Source organism: Cheilinus undulatus, linkage group 18, assembly GCF_018320785.1.
Source record: "Cheilinus undulatus linkage group 18, ASM1832078v1, whole genome shotgun sequence".
Classification (NCBI taxonomy): Eukaryota; Metazoa; Chordata; class Actinopteri; order Labriformes; family Labridae; genus Cheilinus; species Cheilinus undulatus.
This window is the reverse complement of record NC_054882.1, coordinates 25,198,776-25,209,921: the sequence shown is the minus strand read 5'-3', so window position 1 is coordinate 25,209,921 and position 11,146 is coordinate 25,198,776. Positions and strand designations below refer to the sequence as shown.

General features: G+C 39.4%; 1 protein-coding gene across 1 annotated transcript; it reads right to left on the bottom strand.

The window, feature by feature from the left end:
- Nucleotides 1-17: 17 nt before the first annotated feature.
- On the bottom strand, nt 18-11,118 carry cipca (CLOCK-interacting pacemaker a). The gene is made up of 4 exons (XM_041812709.1): nt 11,004-11,118; nt 8,631-8,747; nt 8,042-8,211; nt 18-4,279 (listed from the first exon to the last, which is right to left on the bottom strand). Exons 1-4 carry the CDS (start codon nt 11,035-11,037, stop codon nt 3,476-3,478), a joined length of 1,125 nt encoding a protein of 374 aa, XP_041668643.1. The 5' UTR covers nt 11,038-11,118; the 3' UTR covers nt 18-3,475.
- Between the last annotated feature and the right edge of the window lie 28 nt (nt 11,119-11,146).

Here is an 11,146-nt window from a genome sequence, read left to right as displayed (position 1 = left end):
AAAAGACAGAAAGGAAATGATGTTTTAAGTTCATTATTATTCAAAGAGACAGTTGCTAAAGAAACAATACAAAGCACATTTCAGTTCCACGACAGGGAAAAAAAGCACTGAGAAGTTATCTTAAGGTTTTATAACCCTCTTTTTGCCCTTTTTGACCAATCTAATCTCATTCTTAGTTTTACAGTTTCACCCAATTTAGAAATTGTTGCTAAAGTTGTGTATTGTTACAAGAATAAATAACACAACAGGGAAAAATAGACTTAATATCAAATCTGACCCATGAATGGCTTAAGCAGCAGCTCCTAGCCTGGACGTGATCAGCATTGATTCAGACAAAAATATTAATTCTTTGGATGAAAGTTTAGGACATTCAACTTCCCTCCACATGAAGCTCACAATCTAAGCTGCTTGATATTGATATGAAGTACAAATATAGACATGTTCAAAAAGGCACAGGCATTCAGATAAGCATTTGTATTCACATTTTCAGAACAGACTGCTCATTTGAAGTCGTAACAATTGTCTAAATTATTATCAGTAATATAACTTAAGTGAAATATTCTTTAAAGTGAAGCTAAAAGAAACGCATTTCAAAGTGTAAAAGTTTTAAATAATTCCACATTATACTACGCAAGAATCAACATGGCAACGACAAAGAAACTGCAAAGAAAAAAACAGTAATATTCATGAAATAGATGGCTACAACAATTCACTTGCTACAGTTTAAGCTTTCACAAACTACTACGTAGTTTTTAACACCAACTTTTAACAAAAGGAGCTTCTGTGCAGACATTTTATGTGGTGCTCGATCTGTTTTCATCAGTCAGATGGCTTTAGTCTGGACAAGAAACATGAAAACAAAAATAATTAGACTTAGGCTCAGTCCCATTTCTAAGTTCTACTCCTGCCCCTTGTTTTCGAGTGCCATCTTTAAAACAATTACAAGGGTTATTGGGAAAAGCATTTACGTAAACAGACTTGAAGGCAATACCAGACATTTCTTCTCCAAGCTAATTTGTTAAAGTGCAGTTAAAATGTAAAACGCCAAAAAGAATTGAGACATTATTAACTTCTGATATAAGTAGAGCTTGGCATTGTTTTGTTTTTTTTACCTGAATTGATACATTTCAATTAGGACTTTAAAAGATAAATATTTTTATGATGATTAATCTCAGAATTTCTGTGGTTAATTGAAATTAATTGCACCCTTTTCATCACATTTTAAAATACCACTATTTAGCATTATAAACCGTTTTTGTGCCACTCTGGAATTTTCTTGAGCTAAAGGTAACTGACTTCCTGTTTGGAAACAAACTTGCCTTCATAGGCAGATTATGAAACAAACTTTACCACAAAAAAAGGAATTTGTTATGTATTTAAATTGATATAAGAAGACAGTAAAAAGGTAAATATTTGAAAACACAAGGTGCAGATGCTTTCTGACTTGTCCACTGAGCTGCCTGTGAGTTTTTTAAAGTAAAATGAGACATTAAGGAGCGGTGGACTAATTTTACATCACTCTGGCTGCAGGGAGACACTGATATGGCTTAACCAAAGTATGTTAAAGGAAAAAATAAACATGCAATTAATTGTGACTTAAAAAAACAAGCACTTATTGTGGACCTTGACTATTACTTGACAGCCCTAATTTAAATCATAGAAATATAATAAAATATGATGATTCAATGTTTGTGCAACTTCATGTCCCCCCTGCATGAGCACAGGGCCTAGGTCCCCCAATAAAAAGGTCTAGATTCACCCATGCTGTTGAACTAAAGTGCATAATACATGTTATGTGACTTTGGCCAGCTGCAGGAAAGAAAGGTCTGCTGATGGGACAGAGAGGGCAACAAGAGAATTAAAGGGACTAAACCTTTCCCCACATAAAAATCAGGAAACATTATTTTCCTCTCCTACATGCTGACAAATCAGTGGAACAACCATGAAAAAAACAGGAGGTAGTACTAGAGATTCCTACCCCTTTTGATTGTTCATAAATGATCCTGTCTGTTGAGACGAACTCACTGATAGACCGTGCTGCTTTCTCACTCATTCAAAGCCATCAAAGATTTTCCCTCCCTCTCTCTGCTATAAATATACACCAATAATAATCCATCCACATAATCAAAAAGTGGATTTTCTGAAACAGAACCACACAATATTGTGGAAAATTGATATGACTGTTTTTGCACTAGATGAGTAGCATGCTGTAGTCCACTCACATGGACCAATTTAAGTACTAAAAACAGTGAGTCAAATAACGTGCAGCATTAAGAGACAAATCATGAGTCATAAAGGAAAGGAGAACATGAGCAGAGACATTACTCCCAATAGCAAAACAAAACAAGTAAACATAAACTTTGTTATTTCCTTAAGGCATTTGGTGCCTTTCATTAGTACAGGTAGGGGGCTGTGTTGGGTTGATGGGGTACCAAAATGAAGCACTGAAATTAGCTGTGATTTGCTTTTGATTCGGGCCTGTCAGGATGGGATGTTTTGGCACAGGATTTCGGTACTCATACCTAGATTTAAGACAGATTTGACAATTTTGCAGATGAATCGCAAGGTTCAAGGAGATTTACCATAACTCTGGGTTTGGAGTGTGCCTCCAAATCTTAGTTTAAAGGGCCATGTAACCCTAGCACTTCAGCCTACCTACCCCTCCATTCCAACAAAAACTGGGACACCCTACCCCTAGACTTAAATGTGCAACACATATGGATAGGCTTAAGTGGTAGGAGCAGGGGTATATTGGGATTGAGCCTTAGTTTCAGAAAGAATATATATATTTAATTTTGCTGTCCCTCCAAAATGCCACTACTAACCAGTTCTTTGAGAAAACAAGCTGTTAGTTTAACTCTTAACTTAAATAAGACATTAGCCCATGCAGTTTTACTTACCAAGAGTTTAAAACAAAGTAAACAATAAAAAAATGAACATGATAGCACCCAGTCAATGAATAATGCTTAGTAGGAAAGTGAAAAAAAAAATCAGGGCACATGAATCCACTTGGGATTTGAGTTTAAAAAGTAACATTATCCTTTTGTATACAGCAATCACATTCGAGGCCTTTATGTGTCCTCATGTTTGCTGTAAGGCATGCGTTTTATGCTATCAGGAATTCAGTATATATAAGCTATAGCCCTACTGCAAGTGATACTTGCCATTTTGAAGCAAAAGAGGCCAGAAAAGTAATTATAGGCAAGGGTTCGAAGTGTCAACATACTTTTAAACCTCCACTTGATGTGCTTCAGTTTAAGTCATGAATTTTTTACCTTAAATTTCTTGATTTCTCCTGACTACAGTGTGAAAGTGTATAGTTAAATTTGACCAGTTGCTTTTGTTATAATGCTAAGTATTTTACCAAAAATTCAAGCAGAGAATGATTTTCTTTTAAATATTTGAGCGATACGTTTTCAACCTCATAAATCATCTGGTGACCCTTTGATTGAGAGCTCCTGGACGTGTCTGTCATTTATGCCGAGACTCCCTGACCTTTAGCTGCCCATTGCTCCTTGTCTGTGTGCTGCAGAGAGAGCTGCAGTTTAGTCCAGAGCTGTGGGTCTCCGCTGCTCAGAGCCTCTAACAGCAGAGCCGTCTGCTCCCGAAGCTGCTGCAGCTGGCTTTGGGTGCGCTTATTATCCTTGATCAGCTGCTTTGTGCGCATGGTGATCCCCAGCAAGCCAGAATTGTTGAGGATGTTGTAGGTATTGCTGAATCGTTTCAGTTTGTTACTGTCCACAGAGAAGGCATCCTGGTCTTTGTCGTCATGCAGCCCGATGGGGTCCATCTCAGTCCTGAAATCATCTGTGAAGGGCAGCAGAGGGCTGGTCCCTGCCAGTGCTGAGAGGGCTGTGTCAGTGAGCTGCTCATGTCTCTCTGCTGCTTGTGATTGGTTGTCTGCAGCTTGGAAGCTTGAGTTGGGCTTGACTGTACTCTGCAGGGCTGGCTGATTGCTGGGAGAGCTGTAGAGCCTGTGACTGTGGTGATGCCTCCTCTGTCTGGGCTCATATGCTGATGTTGAACTCACCCTCACCCTGGAGGACCCCGCCCTCTTGGTTGGAGTGTCTGCAGGTTGCGGGGCAATTCTGGGATATGACTTGAGGATGGGCATGTAGCTTTTAGATTGTTTAATATTTTCAGGACCAATCTTTGGAGAGCTGCTGCTGCTGCTGCCATTTGGTACCATGGGCTGCAGAAGAACAACCTGGGACTGAGGCATCACTTCCATGGGTGACGGAAAACCCCACTGTTTTTCTGTGGGAGCCACTGTGGACGGCTGAAGGGACAAAATAATAAACATTTAATCCTATACTATAACATTACATTGTTAATACAGCCCTTATATATAAGATGTAGAAAGAAACTCAACAAACATGCATCACGGGAAGAAAAAAAAAAAAAAAACCACAGAAATACATCAGCATTCCCTGCACACAGATGATAGTCAGGCAGCCAAGATATAATTAAAGCCCTCCAGGTGCAATTGCAACCCTTTTATATAATATACAGTATATAATCAGTAGCTGGGAGAGAACAAGAGAGAGAGGGAGGGAAGTGCACTGGTATGTGCTGTAAATGTAGATGCTGTCTTTTGATTCCTACAGCTGCTTGCTGTCAAGGTGTCCTGCACTCTTGGTCTACGATCACTAGGAAGATCATTGCAATATGCATCATCATCAACACTGACCTTCCACGCATGTGGATCCCCTGAAGTTGTAATGAAAATATGAAGTGAAACATTTGAAAACCTGGGCAATGCTATTTGTGAGTCTATGACCTACTAATAATGAATACCGTCAAAATGGCCTGAAATACACAAAAACAAAAGCAAAGATATGCATGAAGCGTTCCCCACAAAAAAAAACAAACAAAAAACTGTATTTGATAAGTAGGGATGGCATGGGGTGTCATCCAATACTGCCTTATTTCTTAGTCAACCTGGGTGATATGGCCTGAAACTTAAATCACTGTATTTTTCTTGCCCTTTACAGTTACAGTATTATATTGTGCTATTACAAAATTAAAAGAGAAAATGCATTTAAACGCATATTACTGCTGTTGGGCCAAAACCTTGTATCTCTAAAATTTCCACTTTTCATGGACTAAAAAAAAAAAAAAAAAATACCGGTATTTTTTCAGTTAAAGACCCTGTTAAGTGAAATTCAAAATTTGTGTCTTAACCTCTACATATGTTGGAATATGGTTGCTGTAAACATGTGAAAACACTGAGATCAACATGTGACTGAATTTTGGATCTAGACCGTTTAAAAGTTTTTCACCTCTTTCCTGGCTAGGTTTAATTAGGGCAGGGCAAATATGTGGGCCGGTGATGTCACTGACCCACAATGGGGAAAACCCCTGCCCCCCTAACACTACAACGATATACACTGCCTGGCCAAAAAAAAAGTCACCACCAAAAAAAGGTCACACACTCTAATATTTCCTTGGACTGCCTTTAGCTTTGATTACAGCACGCATTCGCTGTGGTATTGTTTCGACAAGCTTCTGCAATGTCACCAGATTTATTTCCATCCAGTGTTGCATTAATTTTTCACCAAGATCTTGTATTGATGATGAGAGAGTCTGACCACAGCACAAAGTCTTCTCCAGCACATCCCAAAGATTCTCAATGTGGTTAAGGTCTGGACTCTGGTGGCCAATCCATGTGTGAAAATGATGTCTCATGCTCCCTGAACTACTCTTTCACAATTTGAGTCCGATGAATCCTGGCATTGTCATCTTGGAATATGCCCGTGCCATGAGGGAAGAAAAAATCCATCGATGGAATAACCTGGTCATTCAGTATATTCAGGTAGTCAGCTGACCTCATTCTTTGGGCACATAATGTTGCTGAACCTAGACCTGACCAACTGCAGCAACCCCAGATCATAGCACTGCCCCCACAGGCTTGTACAGTAGGCACTAGGCATGATGGGTGCATCACTTCATCTGCCTCTCTTCTTACCCTGATGCGCCCATCACTCTGAAACAGGGTAAATCTGGACTCATCAGACCACATCACCTTCTTCCATTCCTCCAGAGTCCAATCTTTATGCTCCCTAGCAAACTGAAGCCTTTTTTGCATGCCAAAGATTTGACCCTTCTCAAACAGACTAACATCTTTTCCACGACCACAGGATATGTCTTTCAACATGGTTGTTTAAGAAAAGAGAAGTTACTCATTGCATCAGCTGGTGTTAAATAACTTATTGCCAGCTGAAAGATAATCGCCCATGCAGTAATTATCCAATAGGAGGCTCATACCTATTTACTTAGTTCAATCCAGGTGGCAAATTTTTTTTTGGCCAGGCAGTGTAAAATCACAGAGCAGTTAATCTCAGTACAGTTTTTTGTTAGCTGATGTCACTGCCTTCATTGAAAGTTACCAGTTTTTGTTCATCGTGAGGTAATTTTGACTTATCTTTCAGCCACAGTGGCCTATGGATAACTTAAAGCATAACAGAAGTTTGCGCAAGAAAACAGACTTTGTCTCTGCTCTGGCACAGCGCCAGGCAGCTCACTCTGACCATAAGGTCAACATAAGATCAGGGGCCGGTTTTTAGTAAACTTTCCTCTGTTCAGGTTGTAACAGTTTTTAACATATGGCAGGGTTGTATTTCTCATGAGGGGTCATGGCTTCAGCTCATTCAACAGACACACCCACACCATTCTGGCCCAGATCTTACCATCTCATTTTTCATGATTTTTCATATTTATACCCAGTTTAAAGAATGGGTATAAATATTTCAATATGTCAATTAAAAAAACCTAGTAATTCAAAAATGTATTTATTTATTAATATTTTTAATCATTGAAGAACCTTAGAAAGGAGGTCGCTGTATTATTAATAATTTAAATGTAATTTATTCAGCCTATTTATTTCAATACAATTGAATTTAAAATATATATACATATCACCACTGTGCTAAGCTAACAGTGTAATTGCATTTAAAATAAATCTATTCCGAAGGTATTGATAGTTACCCCCCACCATTAATTATTAGGCTTATTTTTGTGTGTCTGCTCTTTTGACAATACTCCTCAGAAGTACTTTATATAAAGATACTTAAAATACATCCCTTGCCTTTCGAACTGTTTCGCTTGAAAATCCACAATCATTGCAGAAGAACTGCATGTGTGTATTCTTATTGTTGATGAGAAAGCATATTGCAACCATCACCCTTGAGTGCTGGAGATTAGGAGATCTGCAGCAAGCGGCTGGAGAAAAATGGTAAAACAGCAGCATTAGATGATTTATTTCAACATAAGGCATCATTCCTCAAACATTTTCCTCAAAAAATGTGGATGGCAGGTGGTTATCTATGGAATTTGTAAAAAAAAAAAAAACACAGAAAAAAAACATAAGAAAAATGGCTGACAGCCACTTGGGTGGCTCTAAGTATACCTGGGTGGCCTGCCAGAGTATTATCTACGTGTGGGAAATGCTGATAAATATGTGTCTTTATAGATTTAGGAAAGGGAATTTGAGTAAGATGCAGCAGACTGAAGTAGAGATGCACCAATTATTTAAAAAAAACGGGCCAATACCAATGTTGAAAATGACAAATCAGATGATCACTGACACTGGTGTTTTTAGATAACTACTTTTGGTTTAAGACTCCTACTAAGCCAAAAAAAGTGTGATTTAATTCAGTAGTTAAATTATCTGCGTGTTTAAAATGTAATTGATTTGACAGATATCAGGAAAACCTTTTCAAATGTAGATTACAAAATCTTTAAATTCTTCTGATAAAAGAACTAAATAATACATCATCATCACAAAAGTTGTGTGTGCTACATTGTTCTGTGCTGCAGCTGTTGGGTTGAGGTTTTGCTCTGACTCACTCTCACTGGTTTCATAATCTACTGGAAAAATGGCCAAAATGTCAGACTTAATTGCTTGTCAACTGGAAAGGTGAAACATAAAAGTTAAGATGAGGAAGCAGAGAAGCTCAACGGTAATGAGGCAATTAGATACCTCTAAAAGTAATAATAGAACAGATCTCGGCAGAGACAAACAGAAAGGGCTGTACTTTACCTGCTTTAAGACAAAGTTATTCATGATGATCATTGGAGATAGTCCAGTGTATGAGCCTCCCATCACAGCCACCTGAGACCCAGGTGGCTCCTGGCTGACTATCGACCCATTCCTGCCTGCATCCTCAGAATCAGTCAGATCGACTGCGCTGAGGTACCCTGAGCTGGCATCTGAGGGTGGGAGGACAAACATATGGATCTCATCATGCTTGAAAGCAACATGTTAACCTTTCTCTTGTGTCTGAGGGAGAACCCTAGCACTATGGAAACAGTGGTAGACACAGATAAGCCTCTCCAGAAGGCATTGAATATGATCCCATCAGCCTGATAAGGAGGGCTAAATCAATCCAGGTAAGAGCTTATAGTGTAAATAAAGGTCAGTTTAAAAAAAAAAAAGACCCAATGGAAGAAAAGTTACACAAAAATATGACCCAGATCTCTAAATTTGATATGGATTGACCTTGTTTAAAGCTCATTCTAGTTTTTCTAACCACTGAAATTACTAGTTTATTTAAGAAAAATACAATACTGACATTGCCAAAACAATACTTAAAATTGTGTAAATATAAAGCAAAATGAATCAATCAAACCTGATAGTCCTGAATCTCGCTCCAGGTCAGGCTTGGACGTTCTGAGGTGTGCTGTCCTGTTGAATGGTGTTGTCCTGTGTTGGTTGGGCCTGCTGAAACCATTCATGCCTGTCTGCTCTGGAAACATTAAGATTTTGGAATTTAAACATGGAGTAGGCTCTTGCAGAGTTCTAGTTTCCTTTCTGTCTAGCTTGAGACTTTTTTGCAGGGAATTATTCATCTCTGTTTTGGAGAACACTACCCTAATTTAATTAATATTTATTCAATATTTTCCATTTCCTGCTCTGGTGTAATCGGCTGGTATGGTCCTGCCATGTACTCACTTCAGCTCTGAGTCAATCCCTTTCAGGCATGGCCTCTCTCAATCCAATCTTCCTGCAGCTGTCATATTTTAAAATCTATTCTCTTTCCTCCACAGTCATTCTGTTGTTTCAATGCAACCTGCTGCAACCCTCCTCCACCCAAGCCATCTCCAAGTCATCTCATCAGTGTCCAGGTCAGGCTCCTTGGAAATCTGCTCCTTAGAAGTCTCTTAAGCTGGGCATACACTGTGCGATTTCAAGCCAACCATACGACAGTTGTGGCAGAATGTCATCTCATACTGTGCGACTGAATCGCTTACAACGCATGACCATCACGCTCGTGTTGTGTGCTCACACTGTACGATCCGATGTCCATGCACAACCTGAGTGCTCACACTGTGTGAGTGAAGTCGAGACAGACAGTGGAAGAAACCCATGGAACTTCCTTTTACAAAAGTCTCACACACTGAGAGTGAAGTGTTTCCAGTCATATTCTCTCTCTCTCCCACCTACAGCTCTCCTGCTAACTCTCTCTCTCCTGCTAACTCTCGATATCTCACACACACACACAAACAATGTTACCATCAGTGTCTGCTGCAGGTCCGCAGGTAGAAATATTTCCTGCTAGTTTATTTCCTTTATCAAAGCAGGGGTGCATCAGAAAGTCATTCTAGCTGTTGTCATGGTAATTTACGACGTTGTCTGACAGTTTACAAAGGAAAACAATCCCCCAAAGTTGTTTATTCTGCTTGTGTTTCTGCTCTCACTGTGAAGTGTCTGTAGTCGTATGACCAAAATATCAAACATGTCAGAAATCCTTCCAACCAGTCGGGAGCAGGTCATCAGGTCGTAGTTGGGCCTTGGTCGGCCGTTGTCAGCCCGACTTCAGAGTGAGTTGTGCGACTCAAAATTTGTGGCTGAATCGCAGGAAAATCGCACAGTGTACACCTGGATTTGCTCATCTTTGCCTACTCCTTCCATCACCACCACCAGTGTCTAGACTCCATAGGGGGGTATCCTTGGCCACACTACCACTTTAACTTCATAAAGACATCATGATGGAGTCTATTCACCAGAGGCATTTCAAAATTTCAAACGTTTCCAAACTTGTAAAATAAATCATTGTAACACTCATATTAAGTCTCTCCTGACTGATGTGTTTTTAATGAAAATTGGTCCAGCATGGATTAGAAACAAAGGGGCTGAGACATATCCTTCAAAATAAAAGCACATCATAGTTTTTTTTTGCCTCATATTTTTCCAGGCACACTTTCAGCCCACTGAAAATGGCTTTGTGACCCAATTTTGGGTCCTGACCCACCAGTTGAAAACCAGTGCTCTAGATGAATTTACTGTTGTACAGGCTCAGAAACCAGGCATGAACATTAGATTCATGAGAATAGCCATCTAGATCCAAATATGATGATCTTCACATGAAACTACAGCTCTAAAATGTCCCATAACCACCTTAAAACAAACATCCTTTGACTCAAATAAACTGAAACCGATTTAAAAATGTCTTTGTCGAGTCAGATACAGATAACAAGGCACATGATTAAAAAAACTGAGCCTGGCGTCTAATGGGCCTGTCTCCCCATCAGAGCCAGGATAATTACAGCTACCAAGAAAGATGATTAGTTGAACCTATTTAACAACACCGAAAACATAGAGTATCATAAAAAGGAGCCTGAACCTTTAATGATTTATTATCAGCGCTGTTAGCCGTACCCATATCCGTTTCTATTGCTGTGACGGAGCTGTTATTTCCAAAAGCAACTTTGTCACTTCCTTTTCATGACGGATAATTATCTGTTAAAGCAGGCGTGGACAGGGCAACTACGCTGGAGCAAGTAACATCATACTGGCAATAATTATGTAAAAGGTAAGCTTGGTTGTTGTGTCTATCAACCAAAGCTTGTTTTAGTGTTTACTGCGTCGTTAGCTCAGTTGGCTAATTGACGCTAACTGTTACGTTAGCCACCCTAGCTCACGCTTGACAGCCAGCCTAGCTAATGACGACAAAACACTGCTATTTATAAGCTACCTGGCTAATAGTATAGTTTTCCCAAACCTTTCAAAAACGACGGTCGCTTGGAAACAATCATCCGTTTATGGTGACATCCGAGGTGAGGTATACTTTCCCCCTGACACTTCAGTCTGGCTCCCGTCCCTGGATGTAGACAAGCCTTCCGCTTCTTCTTCTTTTTCTTTTAA